Source organism: Narcine bancroftii, chromosome 1 (genome assembly GCF_036971445.1).
Source record: "Narcine bancroftii isolate sNarBan1 chromosome 1, sNarBan1.hap1, whole genome shotgun sequence".
NCBI lineage: Eukaryota > Metazoa > Chordata > Chondrichthyes > Torpediniformes > Narcinidae > Narcine > Narcine bancroftii.
The window spans coordinates 25,937,417-25,964,606 of record NC_091469.1 but is presented as its reverse complement, the minus strand read 5'-3'; the positions used below and the strand labels follow the sequence as shown (position 1 = coordinate 25,964,606).

Sequence of the window (27,190 nt, the reverse complement as noted above, 5' to 3'; positions counted from 1 at the left end):
AATTTGAACAGCAAGAATCCCTTGAGCTCATCCAAACAGTCAAGTTGTTTTAGACAGCTAAACCATAAAAAGATTGCAGGCTTGAACCATTGGGCAGTGCTGAGATCGTGTCCGGGGTGGAAAGGATGTTGGCGGAAGGTAAAGTAGTAACAATTAGGGTGGTGGAACAAAGACAAAGAAGAAATAAGCAATTTTTTAAAAAAGCAAAAAACCTCTGAAAGAAGAATGAAATAGCAGGCCAAGATGACAAATAAGATAGGATCAAAATGAGATGTTGGTTTCCTGCTCACAAGCTATAAACCTCTCACTGACTTTTTTTGGCTTTTTACACTTGACCGCTACTAACTGAGACAAAGAACACTTTCACACATGCAAGGAGCCATCCCTGGAGTTTGGACTGTTCAACCTTCTACCAGTGATGTTATGACGCATCGAGTGATGGTGGAGCTGCCCTAAATCTTGATCAATGTTATTTGAACAAAATTAATAATGCCTAATTATAACATAATTAAGCTTTATGTATAGCACAATACGAGCCCTTCAGCCGCTGTTGTTGTTATGCCGACCTATATAAACCTTTATAAGGGACCGTGGGAAAATACTAGCAATAGCAGACAATTTTTAAACAGGGTGGGAAAGTTGGTAGCGCTAGAGCACTCAATTTATACAGCATAGGAGTTTGTAGCACTATTGCATAATTTATAAATACCGTGGGGAAAGAGCGATAGTGGACCTGACCTCCCAGAATTCCATGCATGGGAGAAAGGGCTGTATGCACGGAGCATTCATGGAGGGGTTCTGGGAAGTCAGATCCGCCGTTACTTTTTTCCATGGTCTTTATAAATTGTGCACTATAGCACTACCAATTTTCCCATGCTGTCTGCTATTGCTATTTATTTCCTCTCTCTCTACTGCTGCAACTTTCCCAAGGCAAAATTTATACTGTGGCGGCTCACCACAAGGCAGGTGAACTGGCCCCGCTTGTAAGCCATCCGGCGGGACAGCCAGCCAAAATGGCACTGTCAGTGGTTTCCCTTCCTTCCAGCTCGGTGCTCAGAAACTCGCTCTTGGGGACCACGTGACACCCGGATGACGTCAGCGCCCTCCAGCGCGGTTCTCAGCCAGGTCCGGGCTGGGAGTATAAGTGCAGCCCAGCAGCCTGCAATAAACTAGTCTGCTCACTGAGCTCAACCCGTCTGGTTGTGTGTGTTATTGGAGGAGCAGTGTAGCCACCGCTACAATTGATGACCCTGACTGGTTCAAACATCTTTGAACCCATCATGAGCGAGCCTGGGATCAGCGCTATAGCCAGAAAACTGCCAGAATTCTGGGATCAAGAGCCGGAGACCTGGTTCATCCACGCGGAGGCCCTGTTCCACCTCCGCCAGATATCGTCCGACACGACCAAATTCTACCATGTGGTCGCTGCCCTGGACCAGGCCACCACCAGACGCATGCTGCACCTTGTTCAGCACCTACCCGCCGAGGACAAGTACAATACCATCAAACAATTGCTTACTGGGTCCCTCAGACTATCCAGACATCAGCTTGTCCCTCAGGTGCTGCACCTCAACACCCTGGGGGACAGGACTCCGATGGAACTGATGAAAGAGATGCTCGCGCTCATGGGTGAGCATACCAACTGCCCACCTTTTGAGCACACCAACTGCCCACCTTTTGAGCACATCTTCCTCAAACATATGCCTGAGGACATCCGCCCGCTGCTGGTTCAGGACAGCTTCACTGACCCGAGGAAGGTCGCCCAGAAGGCCCAAGAGGTCTGGCTCGCACGATTCTCAGAAGGCTCAGTGGTCCAGCAGGTCACGAGGCACGGGCACGTCAAGCCTGTCCCTAGCGCTGCGGTAGAGCACCCGGCACCTGCAGGGGTCCCCAAGAGCATAACCAAGGCCACAGCATCCACTTCAGGCCTCTGCCTCTACCACCAGCACTGGGGAGCCAAGGTTCGGAAGTGTCGTCAGCCATGCTCGTTCCAGGGAAACGACCAGGCTGGCCGCTGTTAATGGCTGCGGCGGCTGGCCAAGGACACAGCCTTCACTACCTGCGGGACTCAGTCAGTGGCCGGCGGTTCCTCGTTGACACTGGAGCCCAGATCAGCGTCATACCGGGCACGGCCATTAAATCCAGGAACCAACCTCGTGGACCTCCCCTCTGTGAGGCCAACGCAACGGCAATCCGGATGTATGGAGAAAAGACAGTCCACTTCCAGATCGGCCAACAGAATTTTGCTTCGACGTTCACTGTCTCGTCCCTCCCGGCTGCCATCCTGGATGCAGATTTACTCCTCGCACACAGGCTTCTGGTGGACATTCGAGGTACGTGCCTGGTGGATGTCCGTACCTTCCAGGCCGTTTGCCTCGACGCATCCTGCTCGAAGCAACCGCAGTTGGCCACGATCAGCACGCCCAGAGATGAGTTACAGCAGATCCTGGATGAGTTTACAACACTCCTCAAGCCACAGTTCTCTGCTGCTTCGCTGAGCCACGGGGTGTTCCACCACATCCCCACCCAGGGTCCGCTAGTTCATGCCAAGGCACGCCGGCTCACCCCTGACAAGCTCCAGGTAGCGAAGGAGAGGTTTTCGCACCTGTTGGAGCTGGGGATCATTTGACGGTCCAACAGCCTATGGGCCTCGCCGCTCCACCTGGTCCTGAAAGCCTCCAGCAGCTGGCGTCCCTGCGGAGACTATTGACGGCTCAACGAGGCAACCTTTCCTAACCGTTACCCCATCCCTCACATCCAGGACTTTACGGCCAACCTGCACGGTACGAGGGTCTTCTCCAAGGTTGACCTGGTGTGTGGATATCACCAGATCCTGGTGCACCCTGAGGACATATCCAAGACGTCCATCATCACCTCCTTTGGCCTGTTCGAATTTCTGCGCATGCCGTTCGGGCTCAAGAACGCTGCTCAGACCTTCCAGCGCCTCATGGACTTTGTGGGCAGGGACTTGAATTTCATCTTTATTTGGACAACATCCTTGTTGCCAGCAAGGACCGGGTGCAACACAAGGCCCACCTACGTGCCCTTTTCTCCCGGCTGGCCAACTTCGGCCTTACCATCAACCCAGCCAAGTGCCAGTTCGGGAAAGAGTCCTGCTGTTCCTGGGCCATAACATCACGGCTGAAGGAGCCACGCCCACCGCTGTGAAGGTAGGCACCATCAAGGAGTTCCGACGCCTGAACAGCCTCAAGGGGCTGCAGGAGTTTGGGGGTATGGTCAACTTTTACAATCGCTTCATCCCAGGAGCTCCGTGCATCATGCAGGCACTGTTCGCCCTCATCGCAGCCAAGCACAAGACGCTCGCTTGGAACCCAGAAGCATGTACTGCATTCGAGGCCACCAAGACGCCATCGCGAAGGCCGCCATGCTTGCCCACCCGCACACCGACCTGCATATGGCATTCTCTGTCGATGCCTCTGTTACAGCCATCAGTGCCGTCCTGGAGCAGCAGGTGAATGGGCATTGGAAGCCGCTAGCATTCTTCATCCGCCCGCTCCGCCAGCCAGAACGCAAGTATAGTGCTTTCTTTTTTTTTAAATTTTTTATTTTTCACACCATAAATCACATTAACCATGGTACACACTTTTTCCTTTTCACACATATACAGTGCCATTTTCTCCCCCCCCCCCTCCCACCTCCCATCTCACCCTCCCTACCTCCCCCCTCCCGTCCATTTAAGGTATACAATCTAGGATACATTAAACCAGTCAAACAATGTTGTCATTCAATAAAAATACACCAGAAATTCTACTGAGTCCATTCTTTTCATTTCCTTTTCCTTCCGTTAACTTAGGTAATGATTGTCCCCGGTAGGTTTTCGCTATTGTATTTAATGTAAGGCTCCCATATTTGTTCGAATATTTCAATATTATTTCTTAAACTATATGTTATTTTTTCTAATGGAATACATTTATTCATTTCTATATACCATTGTTGTATTTTCAAATTATCTTCCAATTTCCAGGTTGACATAATACATTTTTTTGCTACGGCTAGAGCTATCTTAACAAATCTTTTTTGTGCACCATCCAAATCAATTCAAAATTCTTTGTTTTTTACGTTACTTAGGAGGAAGATCTCTGGATTCTTTGGTATATTGTTTTCTGTTATTTTATTTAATATCTGATTTAGATCTTCCCAAACTTTTTTTACTTTCTCACATGTCCAGATTGCATGAATTGTTGTTCCCATTTCTTTTTTACATCGACAACATCTATCAGATACTGTTGGGTCCCATTTATTTAACTTTTGAGGTGTAATGTATAGCCTGTGTATCCAGTTATATTGTATCATACGTAACCTCGTATTTATTGTATTTCTCATCGTTCCGGAGCATAACTTCTCCCATGTTTCCTTTTTTATCTTTATATTTAAGTCTTGTTCCCATTTTTGTTTAGTTTTACCATTTGTTTCCTCATTCTCCTTTTCTTGCAGTTTAACATACATATTTGTTATAAATCTTTTGATTATCATTGTATCTGTAATCACATATTCAAGGTTACTTCCCTCTGGCAAACTCAAGCTGCTTCCTAATTTATCCTTCAAGTAGGATCTCAATTGGTAATATGCCAGCGCTGTATCTTGAGTTATATTGTACTTATCTTTCATTTGTTCAAAGGATAAGAATCTATTTCCTGAAAAACAATTTTTTATTCTTTTAATCCCTTTTTTTTCCCCCATTCTCTAAAGGAAAGGTTATCTATTGTGAAAGGGAGTAACTTGTTTTGCGTCAATATTAGTTTTGGTAATTGATAATTTGTTTTATTTCTTTCTACATGAATCTTCTTCCAAATATTGAGTAGATGATGTAATACTGGAGAACTTCAATGTTGTACCAATTTTTCATCCCATTTATATAATATGCGTTCAGGTATCTTTTCCCCTATTTTATCTAATTCTAATCTCGTCCAATCTGGCTTTTCCCTTGTTTGATAAAAATCTGATAGGTATCTTAATTGTGCGGCTCTATAATAATTTTTAAAGTTTGGCAGTTGTAAGCCTCCTTGTTTATACCATTCTGTTAATTTATCTAGTGCTATCCTCGGTTTCCCCCCTCTCCATAAAGATTTCCTTATTATTTTCTTTAACTCCTTAAAGAATTTCTCTGTCAGTTGTATTGGCAATGCCTGAAATAAGTATAATATCCTTGGAAAAATGTTCATTTTAATACAGTTTATCCTTCCTATTAGTGTTAGTGGTAAATCTTTCCAATGCTCTAAATCGTCCTGTAATTTTTTCATTAGTGGACAATAATTGAGTTTATGTAGTTGGCCGAGATTTTTGTTTATTTGTACACCTAGATATCTTATTGCTTGCATTTGCCATCTAAATGGTGATTCCTTCTTAACATTTGAGAAATCCGCATTATTCATAGGCATTGCTTCACTTTTATTTACGTTTATCTTGTAACCCGACACTTCTCCATATTCCTTCAATTTCTTATATAATTCTTTTATTGATAGTTCTGGTTCTGTTAAGTACACTATAACATCATCCGCAAATAAACTGATTTTATATTCCTTGTCTTTTATTTTTATTCCTTTTATATTATTATCTGTTCTTATCAATTCTGCTAGTGGTTCTATAGCTAACGCAAATAATAAAGGTGATAGTGGGCACCCCTGTCGTGTTGACCTGCTTAAGTTAAATTGTTTTGATACATGTCCATTTACTGTCACTTTCGCTAACGGTCCCTTATATAATGCTTTAATCCAATTAATATACTTCTCCGGTAAACTGAATTTTTGCAATACTTTGAACAAATAATTCCATTCTACTCTGTCAAAGGCCTTCTCTGCGTCCAAAGCAACTGCTACTGTAGGTGCTTTATTCCCTTCTACTGCATGAATTAAGTTAATAAATTTACAAATATTGTCTGTTGTGCGTCTTTTTTTGATAAATCCAGTTTGGTCTAAATTTACCATTTTCGGTACCTGTTCTGCTAATCTGTTTGCTAATAGTTTAGCTATTATCTTATAATCTGTGTTTAGCAAAGATATTGGTCTATATGACGCTGGTTTTAGTATCACTGTAATTATTGCTGTTTTACATGAATCTGGTAAGCTTTGTGTTTTATCAATCTGGTTGATTACTTCCAGGAGGGGCGGAATTAATAAATCTTTATATGTTTTATAGCATTCTATTGAGAATCCATCCTCTCCTGGTGTTTTATTATTCGGTAGTTTTTTTATTATCTCTTGTATTTCTACTCTTCCAAATGGCTCTGTTAATTTATTTTGTTCCTCTATTTGTAGTTTTGGTTGTTCAATTTTAGTCAGAAATTCATCTATTTTCCCTTCTTTCCCTTCGTTTTCAGTTCGGTATAATTGTTCATAGAATTCTCTAAAGTTTTCCTTAATTTCTTTTGGATTATATGTAATTTGTTTGTCTTTTTTCCTTGATGCCAATACCATTTTCTTAGCTTGTTCTGTCTTAAGCTGCCATGCTAGGATTTTGTGCGTTTTTTCACCTAGTTCATAATATTTCTGTTTTGTCTTCATTATATTCTTCTCCACCTTATATGTTTGTAGTGTTTCATATTTTATTTTTTTATCCGCCAATTCTCTTCTTTTAGTTGTATCTTCCTTCATTACTAATTCTTTTTCTATATTTACTATTTCCCTTTCCAACTGCTCTGTTTCCTGATTATAGTCCTTCTTCATCTTGGTTACATAACTTATTATTTGCCCTCTAATGAATGCTTTCATTGCATCCCATAGTATAAACTTATCTTCCATTGATTCCATATCAATTTTTTCTTTTTTCAGTAAATTTAGCAGTTTCTTCCTTTTAATTTGGTTATGTATTCCATTAATATTTAAAGTCATATAGTTCAACGTAGCCATTTTATACTTTGTTTATCTTCCCTTTCCGTTTCTCCATCATTACCTTTCCTTCTTATCCATTTCTGTTTTCTTGTTTTGAACCCTTTATAAGACAACATTCCTAAAACATCAAACATTTTCCTTATTCTCCTATTTAAATCTTCTTTAGCCCCAATCTCCCCTTCCCCTCCTGAGTTGTCCTTTATCCCTTGTCGGACAACCACATCTCCCCTCTCCATTTGGATTTGCGAATTCACTCGCAAGCGTCAGCTGATTTTACAGTGACCGCAACTCCTCCCCACCCAGCCCCCCCAGAAAAGATTTCACTTTTCATATGTAACAAAGGTCACTCTTTTAGTTCCCTCTTTATTCTCTCTATTCCATTTCCTTCCCTTATTAATTCTTGTCTATACTATCTATATTTTCCTCTAAATACGGATACATTCATGTATGCACATTATACATATACACCTCTTTACCCACATACATAAATCGTGGTCATTTTTACTCTTATTACATATCTTCATCTCTCTGGTTGTTTTGTAGTTGTTCTGCAAATTTCCTTGCTTCCTCTGGATCCGAGAATAGTTTTTTTTTCCCCATAAGATCATTTTCGATGTATTGAACTCCTTTCTCTTCTTCAGGAGTTCAAAACTTATGTGTCTTTTTAGTTCTCAGTCTTTTGTACTCTCGTTACACGTCTTCATCCCTCAGTCTATTTTGTAATTGTTCTGCAAATTTTCGTGCTTCCTCTGGATCCGAGAATAGTCTGTTTTGTTGTCCTGGAATAAATATTTTCAATACCGCTGGATGCTTTAGTATAAATTTATACCCTTTCTTCCATAAAATCGCCTTTGCTGTATTGAACTCCTTTCTCTTCTTCAGGAGTTCAAAACTTATATCTGGATAAATGAAGATTTTTTGCCCTTTGTACTCCAGTGGCTTGTTGCCCTCTCTTACTTTTTCCATTGTCTTCTCCAGTACCTTTTCTCTTGTAGTATATCTTAGGAATTTTACTAAAATAGATCTTGGCCTTTGTTGTGGTTGTGGTTTAAAGGCCAATGCTCTATGTGCCCTTTCTATTTCCATTTCTTGCTGTAGTTCTGGACATCCTAGGATCCTGGGGATCCAATCTTTTATAAACTCTCTCATATTCTTGCCTTCTTCATCTTCCTTAAGGCCCACTATCTTTATGTTATTTCTTCTGTTATAATTTTCCATTATATCTATTTTCTGAGCTAACATTTCTTGTGTCTCTATAACTTTTTTATTAGATTCCTCTAATTTCTTTTTTAAGTCCTCTACCTCCATTTCTACTGCTGCTTCCCGCTCTTCCATCTTGTCCATTCTCTTTCTCATTTCTGTTAAGGTCATATCTATTTTATTCATTTTCTCTTCTCTATTGTTTATTCTTCTTCTTAAATCATTAAATTCTTGCGCTTGCCATTCTTTAAATGACTCCATGTATTCTTTAATAAGAGAAAGTATATCCTTTATCTTGCCTTTCCCTTCTTCTATTTCACTGTACTCTTCCTCTTCCTCTTCCTCTGGGTTGGCCATCTGTTGTTTCTTTGTTGCCCTTTTCTTCTCTTCTTTCTTGTTTTCGTTGTCTTCAATGTTCTCCTCTTGCTGCAGGTGTTCTGCAGCTGTCATTGCCGGCTGTGGAGATCGACTCCCCAGCTGGTCACCCCTCCCGTCGGTGTGTTTTTTTGCATGTGCATCGCGCATGCGCGGTTGCGCACTTTTACTCGGCTCAGCGAGCCATTTTTGTAGTCCACTTTCTACCGACCTGAGGGAGCGGGTTTCTCTCTCCACCGCGGGCCTCTTCGAACAGGTAAGGCCTTTTCCTTCATCTTCCGTTGTCTTCTCTTCCTCTCTTCTTACCGTTGATTTTGATTTTTCTTTTTTCGTCGCCATCTTCTTTCCACCTTTATATTGACTTTTCTTTAATTTTTATTTTTGTGCCTTTGTGTTTTCCTTTGTTTCTTCCGACTTTTCTGGAGAGGGCTAGAGTTCACCGTCCGGCCACTACTCCATCACGTGACTCCTCCCAGTATAGTGCTTTCGACCGCGAGTTACTGGGCATGTACCTGGCGGTGTGGCATTTCCGCTATTTTTTGGAGGGGAGGACTTTTACAATCTTCACCGACCACAAACCCCTCACCTAGGCGCTCACGATGGCAAAAGATCCCTGGTCGGCCCGCCAGCAGCGTCACCTCTCCTTCGTGTCGGAGTTTACCTCCGACATTTGGCACAAGACGGGGAAGGACAATGTGGTTGCTGATGCACTCTCGCGACCGGCCATCTGCGCGCTGACGTCCAGCCTCAACTTCGACCAGCTTGCCCAGGACCAGGAAGCTGATGAGGAAACGAGGGCCTTCAAGACTGCCATCGCAGGCATGCGGTTCCGAGACCTCCCGACTCCAAGTGACGAAGGCACCGTCCTGTGCGATATCTCCTTGGGCACCCCACAGCCAGTGGTTCCGCGGCAGTGGCACAAGCAGGTCTTCCGTCACATCCATGACCTATCACATCTGTCCATCAGGTCCATGGTCCGGATGGTGGCCAAACGGTTCATATGGCATGGGCTGTGGAAGCAGATTGTGGGCTGGGCCAGAACATGCACCCATTGCCAGATGTCCAAGGTGCACAGGCACACCAGGGCACATGTACAGGAGTTCGAGCACGTCGGGAACGGTTCAGCCACATTCACGTGGACATCGTCGTGCCCTTACCCGTTTCCCTAGGCAACCGTTACCTGTTGACGGTGGTGGACCGCACCACTCGCTGGCCTGAGGCGATCCCGATGCCAGATGCCTCCGCCAACTCCTGCTCCCAAGCCCTGTTGCATGGTTGGATCGCCCAGTTCGGTGTCCCGGCTCACCTCACCAGCGATCGGGGCGCCCAGTTCACATCAGCACTCTGGGCACAGCTCGCCAACAGGTTGGGGATACAGCTACACCGCACCACGGCCTACCACCTGCAGGCTAATGGACTGGTCGAATGTCTGCACCGCCACCTTAAGTCGACGCTCATGGCCTGCCTCACTGGTCCCGACTGGACGGATGAACTGCCTTGGGTGCTCCTGGGCATCTGCTCCACTCCCAAGGAAGATCTGCAGGCGTCATCAGCTGAGCTGGTCTACGGTGCGCCGCTGGCACTACCTGGTGAGTTCATCAACACACCTCACAATCCCCAGTGGTCGCTGCACGAACTACTTCCTCAGGGCACGCTTGGACTCCTTCGAACCCCCACCGCCACCCAGGCATGGCACCCCCCAACTCATGTTCCTGGCGAGCTGCGTTCTGCAGAGTTTGTTTTCGTTTGGCGGGGCTTGACCACAGCACCTCTGCTGCGACCGTATGAGGGGCCGTACAGGGTTATACAGCATTTCAGCTCGACTTTCACGCTGGACTTGGGCGGCAGGCATGAGATGTTTACCATGGGCAGGCTGAAGCCAGTGCATCTCAATCCCACTGAGCCCGTGGTCGTTGCCCAGCCCAAGAAGCGAGGCCGCCCGGCAAAAAAAGGACATTGGTGCCGGTTCTGGGTGAGGGGGGGGGGAGGCTATATGGCGGCTCACTTCAAGGCAAGCGAACCGGCCCTGCTTGTAAGCCACGCGGCGGGGCAGCCGGCCAAAATGGCGCCGTCGGGGGTTTCCCTTCCTTCCAGCTCGGGGCTCAGAAACCCGCACAGGGTTAATGCCCTCCAGTGCAGTTCTCAGCCAGGTCCGGGCTGTGAGTATAAGTGCAGTCCATCAACCTGCAATAAACTAGTCTGCTCACTGAGCTCAACCCATCTGGTTGCGTGTGTTATTGCAAGAGCAGTGTAGCCGTTGCTACAATACCTTAATTTTAATCTTTTCTTCTTTCACATTCCTGCATTCACACAAAAACTTGGGTCATTTCAATCCCACAGTGCAATTACCCATTTCACACTTGCCTGATTTCAATGCTGGTACACCGAAAATTGTACTAGGGGTCAAAGCTGTCAATCCCCAGCGTGAGATGACATCATCTGACACCAGCATTTAGCTGATTTTGCTTTCACACTAAACACTTTAAAGGCTGATTGGCAGTTAAATTCTGGGATCACTTGCAAGTGTGAAAGGAGTTAAAAATAAATAACTCTCAGTTTTGTATACCGGGTAATTTATCTGTGTCATCAATAAAATTACTTGCTTCATTTCCATAACATCCCATGCCCAGTTCAAATGTTGCTGAAATCCATCCGACCTTTGTAACCTCTAACCTTTAATCTTCATCGAGTCTATCCCCAGATGCCCCGCCAGCTCCCCACCATCTCCAGATTCATTAAATAATTCAGGATTGCCACTGAATCCTAACTTCCTCTGAACTCCATTTCCCATCATTCCAGTGTTCTCAGCTCTTAACCTGCTCCGGGTCACTTTTAAAAGCGTCTGTTTTAAAATCTCAACCTCATTTACAAATCCTGCCGTACCCTCACTCTTAACAATTTAATCTATTTTCTAAAATGGTCTTCTTCTATAATTCTGCCCTCATGATTATTCCTGAATTTGATAGATTCTCCACTGGCAGCCACAGCCTTAGCTGCCTACTCCCTCCCTCACCCATTCCTGCCCTTATTGCAGGATATTCCTTAAAATATATGATTGGACCAAGTTTATGGTCATTTATTCCTATACTTCAAGGCCCAGTGACAACTTTTGACTCAGTAATCTTAGTTCTGCAGCAGGTGTTTCTACTGCTCAGACATGTAGGGAACTATATAAACCCTACGGTAGTCAATCCAAATCCTGTGTGAAACTTGGACTTTCTCCCTCTAAACCTCTGGAACCTCATCAGGTACTCCAGTTCACTCATACATCCCAAATACATTGAAGTAGTAGATGGCTACTGTAGATTACCCTTAGTGCAGATAGAAGGCAGGAGAATCTCAGGGCAGAGGCTGGAGAATCAGGGTGTGCGGAAATTAATTGGCCAGTGAGAGAATTTGTGAAGGGAAATGAGAGAGGAAACTGTATAAGTATGAGAACTAGCATAATGGCTCACTTCCACATCATAAAGTTAAATCTACTGTACACTATGATTAATTATACCTCCATTACAATTAATAAAGTACAACTCCAATATCAAAAACAAATCAGAAATCCTCATTTATCCGAATCTTTTCAGAGCAGAACTGACCGGGGATGTTGGGCTCCTGGTGGTGGTGGGAACCTCGAGAACCTGGTGGCAGGAGCAGGGCCCTCGGACTCCTAACACGAGTGGGGCCTCGGTGGGGAGTTGTTGGTGAACAGCTTGGCCAGCATTTTTTGGTGAGAGTTAAACATTATTTTAATGCTTAAAAAGCCTTATCTTGTTGTTTTTTTGTTGTTTAATCCCTGGTACAAGTGATTTGCTGTGGCTACTGAGCTGTTTTTAAAAAATGACCGGGTCTCCAAAAAAATCCATTTATCCAAAATAGGCACGGTCCCGGCCGTTTCAGATAATCAGTGTTGTACTGTACTTCCACTTGATCAAGGTAAAGTGCATTTGAATTATATACTTAAATGTCTGGCCCAAGGATCAATTGAGAAATCATCTTTGCAGATTTGATTCACATCACATTGGATATTCGGAGCCGAACAGGAACGTGGGTATGACAACGGCTCTGTACACGCTGATCTTTGTGTGTTTCTTCAGGTGGTTGTTTTTCCAGACTCTTTTGTGTAGTCTTCCAAAGGCGCTATTTGCCTTGGCGAGTCTGTTGTCTATCTCGTTGTCGATCCTTGCATCTGATGAAATGGTGCAGCCAAGATAGGTAAACTGGTTGACCGATTTGAGTTTTGTGTGCCCGATAGAGATGTGGAGGGGGGGGCTGGTGGTCATGGTGGGGAGCTGGCTGATGGAGGACCTGTTTTCTTCAGGCTAACTTCCAGGCCAAACATTTTGGCAGTTTCCGCAAAACAGGACGTCATGCGCTGGAGAGCTGGCTCTGAATGGGCAACTAAAGCGGCATCGTCTGCAAAGAGTAGTTCACGGACAAGTTGCTCTTGTGTCTTGGTGTGAGCTTGCAGGCACCTCAGATTGAAGGGACTGCCATCCGTGCGGTACCAGATGTAAACACCGTCTTCATTGTTGAGGGTCCTCTACTGGCATCACCGGATGTAAACACCATCTTCATTGTTGAGGGTTCTCTACCGGCATCGCCTACGGCTCCTAGAATGCTTCCATCAGCGCTGTCTCCGTTCCATCCTCAACATTCATTGGAATGACTTCATCACCAACATTGAAGTACTCGAGCTGGTAGAGTCCGCAAGCATCGAATCCATGCTGCTGAAGACCCAACTGCGCTGGGTGGGTCACGTCTCCAGAATGGAGGACCATCGCCTTCCCAAGATCATGTTATATGGCGAGCTCTCCACTGGCCACCGAGACAGAGGTGCACCAAAGAAGAGGTACAAGGACTGCTTAAAGAAATCTCTTGGTGCCTGCCACATTGACCACCGACAGTGGGCTGATATCGCCTGAAACCGTGCATCTTGGCGCCTCACAGTTCGGCGGGCAGCAACCTCCTTTGAAGAAGACTGCAAAGCCCACCTCACTGACAAAAGACAAAGGAGGAAAAACCCAACACCCAACCCCAACCAACCAATTTTCCCTTACAACCACTGCAACCGTGCCTGCCTGTCCCGCATCGGACTTGTCAGTCACCAATGAGCCTGCAGCAGACGTGGACATACCCCTCCATAAATCTTCGTCCGCGAAGCCAAGCCAAAGAAAAAGAAGCATTGGATATTATCTCATAACACAAAATTGTCCTACGATTGCTATTTCACTTAGGATCATTCTTTTCTGATGACATTACTATTTTTCTTCTTTTAAAATGTCTCTTCTTCAGAATTTTTTGTTTTTTTTCTCCTTACATCAGAGGTAACTGTCTGCATTGTGACAAGTGTGTGAAATGAAAAACTGTCACCTATTTTACACATGTCACTACATGGTGAGACCAGAAGAGATTAAATTTCATTTCAACTTTCTATCAAGGCCAGTTAAACATCCCTCCACAAGTGCTGCCTGACTCGCTGAGTTCCTTCAGCATTTTGTGTTGCTCCATGAATAGAAAGTTAGAGAAGTTTAGCACTCAATCCACAAATAATACGAGTGTCGATTATATTTTGCTAATTTTATACACTAGATTGATTTTTATTAGGCTAAATTACTGAAAGGATATGTTAATTTTGGAATTATATCACAGATCACTCCTACTCTTGATGAGTGACTGAACATACAGGACTCTCAACAGAACTTAGATGTTCACTTCTTAAAAGAAATAGCTCATATTTTTTTATGAACAAACAACAGTGGAGGATAACTAATATGATCTTTTGAGTTTGAATTCTTTGTCATAATACTCACCACCAGCTTATGAAGAGCTGCTTCTTTACCTTCTGTTCCATGGAACTGGGTCTCTTTTTTTCCCCAACCAACAGTGATAAATTTTCCTGAAATGGGATAGATATAAAATACACATCACAGCTTATCACAAATAAATCACTTTTATTCATTTTCCTTTCTGACAGAGCATATAGATATGATTTTAGGAGATAAATTGGGAAAGATTTGTTAGAGTAGGTCATATACAAACACTTTAAAACAGATCTTATTTAAAATACTGGAGCTCTGCTCATGCTAGACATGTCGGGCCAAGAGCCTTTGCAAAAACTTTGGAGAGTGTCCAAGAGACTTTACTAATGGATTGTTGTTTACAAAAAGGCAACAGATGAAAGATCTTGTCGGAGCTGCCTTCTGACTGGAGTAGAGCTTGCTGTTCTAAGAGGGTCATGTGGTTTTGGAAGCAGAGAGATTCAAACAGGCTTTCTCTCAGAGAGAGACACACACACAGAGATCACTTCTACAGTGTTACAGCCACCAGAAGCAATTGGGACTGGAACAGGACAAGATGGCAAGTTATGGAAAGCCCCATTTGATAGATGGCTTGGTCAAAGCCCTTGTGGTTCATGCAAGAGGAGAGGACTGGCTGTCTAATGTTTCACTTGCAATAAAGGAAACAAAAAGGAACTCTGTGGTGACCTGAAAGAAAGAGGTTATCATCTGGAGAACCCTGAAGGGGGCAGGTTTTGTCACCAAAGCACTGAAGTGGCTGATGGAAGTACATCAGTTGTGGATGTCCTGGAATAACAAATCTCTCTCTGAAAACCGACAAGAACCTTCCTGAATGGTAAACATTTACCTTTCAAGCCTGGTGAACTTTATAAATGTTAAATTCTGTGCACAGTATAAGAATTGCCTGCAACCAGTGAACTTGTTTGAATGAGAAGTGAGATTGGGCTGTGAACCAAAGAACTTTTCTGAACTTACACACACATTATACACACGTGCGCTTGGAATTAGAAGGGGGTTAAGTTAGGTTAGTTAAGTTAAAGTGTGATTCTGTTTTCATGTTTAAGGATAATTAAAAGCAAATTTTATTTAAGTAACCATTTGTCTTGGCGAATGTCTGTTGCTGCTGGGTTTTGGGGTCCTCTGGGCTCTTAACACCTTCTGTAAAGTTTATTTCAAAACTAGTTATTTAAACCCTTTTAGTTTTTTAGGCATCTTTTTTTTAATCAGGGGACATACTTTGTCAGAATGTGCCATGTATCACATGTCGTTTCACCAAATTCTGGGAGGACTTTTGACTAGAGAGGAGACATTAAAGAGGGTGGGGGTGGGTGGCAAATTCCAGATAACAGATATCCTAGAATCACAAAGCACATAAAACTGGTCATTCAGATCATCTTTCCTCCACTGGAAAAACTAAAAAGGTAAAGTATTCTCCAGTTAATTTGTTGGAGCTGCACAATAATGTTTACTTACAGGAAATGCTGCAGTTCTTTAAGTTTAATGGCATTTAGAAAATAAGTAGAAATTTTTTTCTTAAATATTGGGGTAAAGAAGAATTGGGGCTGTCCATATAAAATTGAGGAATCTGTGAGGTAACAGAGGAAGGCCTAAATAGTAGTTACAAGGGATGGGTACTATTGAAAAAAATTCCAGAGGGTTGTTTACTCGGCCTGTGACTTCACAGGCACCAGCCTTCACTCCATTGAGGACATTTACAAGAGGCAGTGTCTTAATAAAGCAACATCTCTCCTCAAAGACTCCCAGCACTAAGCCATGCCATCTTCGCTCTCTTACCATCGGAAAAAAGGTACAGGAGCCTAAAGACAAGCACTCAGCAGCACAAGGACAATTTCTTCCCTACTGCTATCAGATTCCTAAATAATCAATAAACCAAACACACTGCCTTACTTTTCATGCATTATTTTGTTTTCTTTATGTTGTAGTGGTTATATGAAAGTTTGCACAATGATACTGCTGCAAAACACCGAACTTCATGACTTGTTCATGACAATAAATTCTGATTCTGAAAGTATCAGTCAATATGGGCCCTGGATAATGTTTACTTACTCTGAACATAACAGCAATAATAGGAACTTATGATACAGAAAAGTATCCATAATATCATTGTGCATTAATATAACTCCAAAATAATGATGAGAGAATTTTCTGCAAATTATATTTCTGTCAGGACATAGAATACATTCTGAACAAGCTGTTGCAAACCCCCTTGAAAGAAGCAGTCTGTGTTATCCTGAGGAAACAATGTTATGGTTCACTCTTTACTACAAATTAGAAGGGGTATTTACAAAAGGTTGGCAGTCGATAGTAGAGTTTATAATGATTGAGGAAAAAATACAGGTCTTCAATATTACATTTATAAAACATTTACCTTCACCAAACTCATCCTGGTGAATTTTGAATTCCATGACAGGGTCAAAGTTGCTAGTCATCATTATGATGGTTTCCTGTCCTATAAAATAATGTTTTACAATTATTCCACAACTTTTTCAGTAAAATGAGATGGTGCATGGTTAAATGACTGGTCTAATTTCACTAAAAACAGAAAATGGTGAAAGTTTTCCAAAAGTGTGGAAATAGAAACAGTTGAAGTTTCAGATTAATAATTTGTCATTGAAATTTTAATCAGTGTGTAATTTCTCTTGGTTTTTAAAAATATTTTATTTTTTCCATAAATATATTCATAGACTTTAAACTTCCATTTCAAATATATATTAAATGTTTACAAACAAAAGAAAATTTTCCCCCCATTTTCCCCCTCCCCAACCAATCAATATAACTTTGCATGCCATTAGAGCTCTCATTTCTTTCATAATTTTTTTTCTGGGATATCACATCTTTATAAATCTTGAAGGGTCAGGTTTACAATTGGACCCCTACATAATCTTAGTATGGTTCCCATATCTTAATGAAAGTGTCATATTTATTTTGCAAGTTATGTGATTTTTCTTCATGGGTATATATCTAAGAATCTTCCCAGTCCATCAAGCAATAAGTAGGGTAGAGTCGTACTTCCAAGTGATTGCTATACACTTCTTGGCCATAGCCAGAGCTATCTTAACAAAACAGGTTTGAAATTTAGTCAATTTGCTGTTCACGTCCATAAGGCTGTCCAGAAAGTACAGCTCTGGGTTGTATGTGAAGGTCACTCCTGTTATTATTGTTAGTATTTCAGCGCTATCATGCCAGAATGGTCTTATTTCACACACGACCATGTTGAATGTATAAAGGTTCCAATTTCTATGCTATATCTAAAGCATATTTCAGATTGTGATTTATGCAGTTTTTGTGGTGTAAGATATAACTGATATAGGAAAATTATATTGAACCAATCCATATCTCACATTAATCGTTGCTGTCATACTGTCCAAATACCATTCCTCTGGTATTGTAACATCTCTCCCTCCACCTTTGTAGGGCTGGTTTAAAACTTTAGCCTTGGAGAACAGAATACATTCTAATTATAAATTTAGGTGCATTTCCCAGTCGATGCTTCCCCCTCCACTTCATTACTTGTGGGCGAGGTCATTGTGGGACCCCATCTCTCTCGCAAGAAGGACCTCAACTGTAGAAAGCAGTGGAAGGTTCCATTTGACAGATGGTATTTCTGTTTTAGTTGTTCAAAGGATTCAAGTAGCCCTTCTTCTTAGCAATCTTCAATATGTTTAATTCCTTTCTCATGCCAAATATTTAAAATTCCATTGCCCAAGTTCATGGCAATAGTTCGTTCTGGCACAAAGGTGATTTTATTAATATCCCCACTTTTTTCCAATATTAATCTCATGCCAAATTTTAATCATATGTATTAGAATGGGGTTATCTGGGGTTTTTTTGTTATTGATTTGACATTCCATTTATAAATGAAACCCTTCGGTGTATTCTCTCTCATTAAATGTAGTCTCATTTGGATCCATGAGGGAAAGTTCCCTTAGAAAAAGGATGAAAGGAATCTCACCTGGGCTGCAAAATAATATATATATTTTTTTTAAAGTCTGGTAATCTTAATCCTCCCAACCTATATTCCCATGTCAATTTTTCCATAGCAATCCTAGGCACTTTCCTATTCCAAAGAAACTGTCTTTATATGACCATTAATCCTCCTCTATCTTTCCAAGCAAAGGAAGTTAGTTAGGTTTGTATAAATTTTGTAGATTATTATCTACTATTATTCCTAAATATTTAATTCCATCCATTTTCCATTTAAACTGGCTTCCTTTTTGATAGCTTTCACAATAAAAAATTTTTAATGGTATAATTTCACTTTTTCCAAATTAATTTTATATCCTGAAACTCTCCCATATTTTTCCAGTGTGGTCTGTAGTTTGGTCTGATAAGTATAGCAACACGTCATCTCCAAATAAATTGATTTTATGTTCACTCCTGGCCAACTCTGGATCCCTTTATATCTGGATCTCTCCTTATAATTTCTGCTAATGGTTCAATCGCCAAGAGAAAGAGGCTTGGAGACAGTGGGAACCCCTTGCTACTGGATCTACTCAAAGGAAACATTGACGACATTTGGCCATTAATTAAAATTTTGGCTTGTGGTTAACGATGTAAAGTTTTTAATCCAACAATAAATGTTTGGCCCATTCCAGACTTTTCCATTACAGGTACACAATCCTTTATCCGGTCATCTAAAATCCAGAGTGGTACAGTGGGGGTGGGGGGGGGGGGGAGGGAGAGAAGGAGGGGAGAGAGAGAGAGAGAGAGAGAGAGAGAAAGAGAGAGAGAAGCGCGACTCACGCGGACGAGGGGGGAGAGAGACGGCAGCGCAACTCGGGTGGGCGGGGGGAGGAGAGAGAGAGAGACGGCAGCGCGACTCGGGTGGGCGGGGGGGAGAGATGACAGCGCGACTCAGGTGGGCGGGGGGGGGAGAGACGGCAGCACGACTTGGGTGGGCGGGGGAAGAGATGGCAGTGCGACTCGGGTGGGCAGGGAAGAGACGGCAGTGCGACTCGGGTGGGCAGGGAAGAGACGGCAGTGCGACTCGGGTGGGTGGGGCGGAGAGAGACGGCAGAACGACTGGAAGGGGGTGGATACAGCAGAACTCGAAGGGCTTAAATCTGAGGCAGATGGCTTTTGTTCTGAAATCCGGAAAAATCCGAAATTTGGAACACACTGTCCCCGCAAGGGTTCCGGATAATGGATTGTGCACCTGTACTTTGAAGAGGAATGGCCTTTTCTGCAACTAACAATACAATTATATTTGGGTTTTCTTTAGATTTAACCAAATTAATTAATTAGTTTGCTCAAATTAGCTGCAGATTGTCTTTTTTTAAACAAAGCCCACTCGTCTGAATTTATCAGTTTAGGTAGATATTCCCCTAGTCTACTGGCTAGCGCTTTTGCCAAAATTTTGTAATTCACATTTAACAAGGAGATAGGTCTGTATGATGATGGTTTTAGCAGGTCTCTTTTTTGGTCATACCGTAATAATAACTGTTAGGAGGATTCTGGAAGAGTCTTAGTTTCCACCGCCTGCTCCACTACCTCCATGAGAGGTATCAAAAGATCTTTAAATTGTCAATAAAATTTGGGTGGAAAGCCATCTTTTCCCAGTGACTTATTTGCCTGTAATGTATTCAAGGCTTTTTCATTCTCTTCTCTAATGAAGGGGACATCTAATTCCATCTGATCTCTATCTTCCAAATTTGGCAGTTCAATCATCAAGAGAAATTTATCTATTTCAGTAGAATCCCCTCTCAAGCCTGATTCACATACCTTTGTATAGTTTTGCTTTAAAGTATCATTGATTTCCTTCTCATTATATGTTAATTGCATGCTTGAATTGCATGTCTCCTCTGCCTTTAATTGCTATAGCAAAGCTTTATGTGCTCTATCTCCCAATTCATAACACTTCTCTTTTGAATTTAAGATGTTTTTTTTTATTCTATATGTTTGTAAAATATTATATTTCATTTTTTCATTTACCAACATTTTGTATTTTTATTTCAAACCCATTCTCTGGTATTCTTTTTCCAGCTATGTTATTTCTTTCTTCAAGTAATTGACCTCTGCCATATACTCTTCCTTTTTTTTTGTATATTAAATAATCTGTCCCCTCAAGTAAGCTTTTAATGTAACTCATATTAGGAAACTATCAGTAGTAGAAGGTCTGCTTGTTTCACAAAATAATTCTATTTGTTCTCTGATAAAATTACAGAAATCTGTCCTTCTCAACAGTGTAGAATTAAGACACCATCTGCAAATTCTCTCGCTTCTCAGGCTTCGTTATCGTTAAGGTCTGAGGCACGTGGTCAGAGAGTAGTCTGGTTAGATATTCTATTTCAATCACTCTGTTTTTTAATTATGCAGTCATTAAAAACAAGTCTAGAAGTCATGAACCTTTGAGTTGAATGAGTAATCTCTTGTTGTGGGGTATAACTGTCTCCATACATCTATCAGGTTTAAATCTTTGATAAAAGATAGAGCAACTTTCACAGCTTTTGCCTTTGTTACTCTCCTTGCTATTTTTCAAGGATGGGATCTAAGCAAAAATTAAAAAATCTCCAATCAGTACATTTTATCTACTCTCTACTGTTTTTAAGAAGACATTTTGATGGTGACGTAATCAAGAAATCCTGGAAATCCACAAAAAAAGCCTATGGTACTGTCCAAGGAAGAACCCCACCCCTTAGCCTTGGCGCCATTTTGAAAAAATTCTTTCTCTCCGGCACCATTAACTCACTTAAGTCGGAGTATCCATCCTACTAATTCACTAAATATTTAATTTGTTGAGTTCTCTGTATACCTTTCAATATTACTTTAAATAACCGATAATAAATAGATAATAAAGTATAACCATCATTTTTTATCCAATTTTTTAACATTTACAGTTAACTTTGTCTTTATTCTTCTTTTTCTTCTTCTAGCATCTATTTTTGGGTCCCCTTTTCAGTTCTTGTAGAAATCTCTCTACTTCCTTTAGTGTTTTATAAAATCTTCGAGGTCTCTCTGTTACATCAATCCTAAATGTCACTGGGTACAGCATTGCATATTTTATATTCTGTGTTCTTAATTGTCTTTTAACATTGTCAAATTATTTTCTTTGTTTTACCAAATTAGCACTTAGGTCCTGAAAGAATAGTATCTTTCCTCCTTCCTTCTCGATTAGGCCACTGTTTTCCCTGGCATACTCCACTGCTGCTCTCAATTTGCCCTTTCAGGTGGCCTGAACACTCCCTTGTAAAGCCGCATAATCTCCCCCCTTGCAGCTAAAGACACAAGCACCTGAATGTAGCAGAAGCACCTTCGAGATGCCGATGCCAACCTCCTCTGGGAGGGATAATCAACAGAGTGCTGCGCTCTGCCAACACACCTGAATGTGCAGCTGCTATAAGCAGCTGCCCGGGGGCAGGCTGATGACTCCATCAACCCGCCAGTCAACTCCCCACTGCCAGATGGCCCCCGCCCCTCTGGGTAGAGGAGGTTGGTGGGAGCAGTCGGGGCAGGGGCAGCCGGTACAAGCTGTGACAGCCCGGCTGGCCATTCCTGCACCGGGGCCATTCTCTGCAGCTCAGAATTGCGGCATAGCAATGGCAGTCTTTCCCACCCATAATCCCCCACACAGCTGGGAAACACAGAGCAGTTCCACCTGAGTGGGGGATTATGGGTAGGGAAGATGGCCATTGTTATGCCGTACATTTATAATGGGTGGTGATGCGGCACCGGTTGCCCTGCCTCCATCAGATCTGGAGGCACTACAAGGTGCCTCTGGATATGAATAGGCCCTTTCACGTGGACCAGTTAACATTGCAGCAGCCTTTTAGTTCTGCCACCTGAAAGGTGCATTCGCAATGCCAGCCTCAAGGGCCTAATGTTGCCTCCCAACCCCAGTAACTCAAATATCTCACCGGTCTTGGTCTTTAATCATCCGCTTTCCTGGTCCAGAGGGACTGATGAGCTCTCACTATTAGTAGTTTTTCCTTGAATTTTCCCACTCCCAGCACTTGTGAGATCCATTCCAAAGAAATTCACTGGGTTCTTCCCCTTGGTCCCTTCTCTCAGTCCAATTATTTGGACATTATTTCTTCTGCTAAAATTTTCCATGTGGTCGAGCAGTTGTTTATCAGCTTTCCACTTCTTTGCATTTTTCTCCAGGGTTTTTAATTGTTCTTGAGTCATTATAAGGTTGTTTTCAGCCTGGCCCACCCGAGTATTCAGGTCTTCAATCGCCGTCATCATTGCTGTTATTTTTCCTGCCACCTCTCTTAGTACATTTTCCACTTTGGAGAATCGTTCATTCAGAACCTACATACATTCTATCTCTTTTTGGAAATCCTGTGTCGATCTCCTACTTCCTTAGGTTTGTGCTGATATCATGGCTGCACCTTCTTCACCACTCCCTTGTGGACTTTATGTCAATGATCTTGGCGACTTTTGAGCTTCTTCCGTTTTTCTGGGTCTTGTTCTTCTTACCCATCAATCCTTTGTTTTTAAACACAATTTTTTTTTTTAGCTTGATGACTTTAAATTGGTCTTTTAATCAATCTTCATGGAGAGCTCTTTCAACCTACATCTGTCTAGGTCAGTGGTTCTCAACCTTTTTCTTTCCACTCACATACCACTTTAAGCAATCCCAATGCCATCAGTGCTCTGTGATTAGTAAGGGATTGCTTAAGGTGGTATGTGAGTAGGAAGGGAAGGTTGAGAATCAATGCTCTAGACCCAATTGTTATTGAAATATTTTGCTTGAGAAAATTGTTATTGGTCCATTTCCTTTGGAGTTATAATGAGTCAATGAGGTACAATTAAAACAGTGGTTTTCAAACTTTTTCTTTCCATCCACATATCACCTTAAGCAATCCCTATGGCATAGGGAATACTTAAAGTGGAAAGAAAAAAAGTGGAGAACCACTGGTCTAGTCCTCAGCATGGCCACGCGCCACCGCGTGCCCCCACCCCCTAAATTTCTTATGGATGTTTTAAACAAAAATAGACAAACCATTACATCTTTCTGAGGCAGAGTTTTAGCTTGCATCAAATTCGGTCTAATCTCTTTGGGTTATTACCACCACTGATTGCATTGTGCAACATGTTATGATCATTGTCACACACTAACTAATTCTTTAACTGAAAAATATTAATTATGTTAACGTGATTACTAGTTAAAGTGTGACATTTGACGATTTTTTTCATTCAAGTTAGTTCAAAAGTTGAATGGAATCTGGGATCAAAAGCAGAAAATATAAGAACTGCTAGTCTTCAGTCAGGTATCTTAAGAGAATATGAAATAATTTTTTTAGGTTCATGACCTTTCATTAGTATTATATTTGCCATTGCATTATTTTTAAACAATATCAGGAGTAAGATTCATTTGCTCAAAGCAGGAGTTAAACTTGAGGAAGTAGCAATACCAGCGGGTTATGGCTGCAAGCTGTACATATAGAACTTGATTTTTGTGGTATGGGTTTATGGGAATTACTAATTTCTTTGTTTAAAATCACACTGACAGCCAAAAAACTCAGCAGTTCTCATGGAAACTCTTACCTCTAGTCTTGCTTTAATTAAATTATTCAGAGCGCAGAAAGACTTCTAAATACTGACATGGCCGTGTATTTTAACCTAACTGGTCTTGTATTATATAATAAATAGATATGGACCATGCAGATTTTCCACCAGATCAAGACTCAAACCCAATATTGTCCCTCATCTACTCAATGCCTACATTCTTGATGTCCATATGACCCATATTAGTTTTCAATATATTCAACTATTACATATATGAAGCAACTAATTCCAATGATTTACAACGGTCCACATAGTCATTTCTTGTACAAGGATATACAGAAGGAAATAAAAGGAAGAGTATGCCACCAAGCCCAGCATGACCAGGCTGATGTGCCCCAGGTCTTAACACCTTTTTCTGCCAATTCCACACTGTTCTCAATTCCTACACACCTCAGTTTTACATGATTACTCCCTAATATTATAATCACATTCACTTGTTCAAACTTCTTCCACTCAGGGAAACCTCTTAACATGTATCTTGTCATTTCTCCTTTGGAACTTAAATGCTTTTTATAAGATCAACCTTCATTCTTCTAAACTCCTAGGAGTACAGAACTCTTCATGAAAGCACAGTCGTTTCATTCCAGTTGTGACCTCACCAACGTCCTGTTCAACTGCAAAAATATTTATTTATTTTTAAACACCAACACCAAGCAAAACCAATAAGCCATTTAACTTCTTAGTTATTTACTGTACCTACATGCTATTTGTTTTTGTTATTTTCTGCACAAAAACCTCTAGATCCTTCTTTACTCCATCAGCATGCACCCTCCCCTGAGGCCATGAAAATGAAGTTGACAGAAAAAAAATGCCATATATCAAGTCATGATTCAAATATCATCAGGCATTTGTTCCAGGAAGGCCTGTTCAAACACAAGGCAGTGCGAGAATCTCATCCATTAAGGCAGAGAGCATACGATCTCCTAAATCATCAACGTCCAAGAGCCTGGCTGCCCTTTTGCAGCACAAGAGACCATAGGTGGCTATGAGGAGGTTTTTTAAGGCCAAGTATTTACCCTCCTCTGGTGGCGCCTGTATGAGGTCGTCTATGGTGACAGCGGTATCCTAGTTGAGGGAACTGACAACATTGAAGTACCTGGTGGAGTCTGAGGAAATTTTGTTGAACTGGAACTGGGCATCCGCCTGTCCGAATCAGGTGCGGGGCTAGTTGGCCCAGAACATGGGTAGCTTGAGCGCTATGGCACCGACCGCTGCAGGGTCCATGTAGCAAGAGCCTGCAGAACGTGGAGACTCGTTGGGGTCACCAAATGTAGCACGCAGGATGCGAGTGAGTGAACAGACTGGAGACTTAAACTGTGAGCTCTGAAGTCACAGCAGGAATGTTTATTTAAAATTCGCTTGCTTGCTTTTCAGCGGTGCGGTCAGACCGCACGTATGCTCTGCTGCTTGCGTCACGCTGATGCAAGTGCGCATGCCAATTTCCGTCGTGGAGAGAAAGAGATAGGAATGTGTCACCATCTCTGCTGCGACTGCCCCACTGACTGAGCAGAACAAACGGGGCTGGTTCGTTGTAGATTTGTGGGTCGCCACAGTACCATAATAATAATATGAAAAAATAGCTATAGATTTCATAGAGTCTAACAATCCAGAGATAGGAATCGCCTCATTCAATTGTACTGTTGCTAAAAATGCTGTTGAATTAATTTTATTCTTTTGACTTACACATACCTGTAGTAAGTATGACCAGTTCCTGGTCTGGACTCCAGCTCATTCCAGTTAATCCACTGTCAACACTACCAACACATTCCAGCTAGAAGAAATCAAAAAGAATTATGTTAATATGTGCAAGTCCAAGTTATGCCCATTTTCCTCTTAGTGATCCTTACTTATCAAAATTCCTGTGTTTCACAATCTAACTATTCCTGAACCTCTTGGGTTATGAGAACGTTCAAAATTCTGCAATTGTTCTCCAATCTAATTTAAATCTTTCTCACCCATCAACCATGTTCGCTGACTTGCGTTATCTTCTATTATGCTATGCCTCGATTTCAAAAATCACAATGTTAAAATACATCCATACTGTAATGTATATCCACTCACCTGTTCTCATCTCAAAAATTCCCTCCAGTCCGACATCCTCTAATTCTGGCTTCTTGAGCATCCTGTCTATTCACATAACACTAGTATCTGAGCTACCCACTCCTTTAAACAGTCGTTCTCAACATTTTTCTTTCTACTCACTTACCACTTTAAGTAATCCTATGCCATAAGTGCTCTGTAATTAGTAAGGGATTGCTTAAGATGGTATGTGAGTGGGAGGGAAGATATCATTGCTCTAGACCCAATTGTTACTGAATTATTTTGCTTGGGAAAAAATGTCATTGACCCATTTCCTTTGGAATTATGAAAACGTGCACATCTTTGGCTTGGCTTCGCGGACGAAGATTTATGGAGGGGGTAAAAAGTCCACGTCAGCTGCAGGCTCGTTTGTGGCTGACAAGTCCGATGCGGGACAGGCAGACACGATTGCAGCGGTTGCAGGGGAAAATTGGTTGGTTGGGGTTGGGTGCTGGGTTTTTCCTCCTTTGCCTTTTGTCAGTGAGGTGGGCTCTGCGGTCTTCTTCAAAGGAGGTTGCTGCCCGCCAAACTGTGAGGCGCCAAGATGCACATAACAAATGCACAAAACGTGCACATAACAAGTCAATTAAGTACAATTAAAACAGTGGTTTTCAAACATTTTCTTTCCACCCACATACCACCTTAAGCAATCCCTTACTAATCACAGAGCACCTATGGCATAGGGAATATTTAAAGTGGTATGTGAGTGGAAAGAAAAAGGTTGAGAACCACTGCCTTAGAATCACAGCAAATTCACTTCCTGATGTCTTCATCCATTTGTTCTCTGAGACATTTAAAAGCCATCTCCCTGACCATTCCATTGCTCCTTTCCTAATTTTATCTTGCTTTATACCGGATGGCTAAAGCAAATTGAATGTTAAAGCACCAAATTCTACTTTAGTTTCTTTCTGAGGAGGAAGAACTTTTTGCCCACTTATTATAATAAAATTCATAAGATAATATCATCAACTAATGAGAATCAGGTTAATGCTTACACGCAAAAAGTGTGTTGAGAAAGTACATTTCAAAGTAAAAATTTTCTTCTTTAAAGTAAGAATATCACATTTTATTTTATACCTGATTTGTATTTAGATTATAGAGTATAACATCACCAGATGCAGTGGCGACGCATACTGATTCTTGATCTGGCAGGTCCTCGATAGCAACAATGCACCCAGTACCATCTTCAGGAAGAAATGCTTCTTCAATCAATGACACCTTATTAACCACCTGCAAGAGGATATTTCAAAAGAACATAGAAGTTCATGTGAATAATCTTATAAATAATGAACTGGATTAAAATAGTCGTTACTGGAAGCCAAAAATCAGTACTGTGAAGTTTATTCACTAAACACTTGGAGGGCA

At 41.9% G+C, this 27,190-nt stretch overlaps 1 protein-coding gene across 7 annotated transcripts in view; it reads right to left on the bottom strand.

Annotated features, from left to right (window-relative positions):
* elp1 (elongator acetyltransferase complex subunit 1) overlaps positions 1 to 27,190 on the bottom strand; it is a 130,773-nt gene that overhangs the window by 98,782 nt on the left and 4,801 nt on the right. For 6 of the 7 annotated variants that reach the window (XM_069922706.1, XM_069922704.1, XM_069922719.1 and 3 more), the window contains exons 3-6: positions 26,903 to 27,055; positions 25,436 to 25,517; positions 16,605 to 16,685; positions 14,228 to 14,313 (exon numbers count right to left, since the gene is read on the bottom strand). In XM_069922706.1, coding sequence (XP_069778807.1) covers positions 14,228 to 14,313; positions 16,605 to 16,685; positions 25,436 to 25,517; positions 26,903 to 27,055 — 402 coding nt within the window. The remainder of the gene's footprint in view (positions 1 to 14,227; positions 14,314 to 16,604; positions 16,686 to 25,435; positions 25,518 to 26,902; positions 27,056 to 27,190) is intronic. The other variant, XM_069922725.1, reaches the window with a different exon arrangement.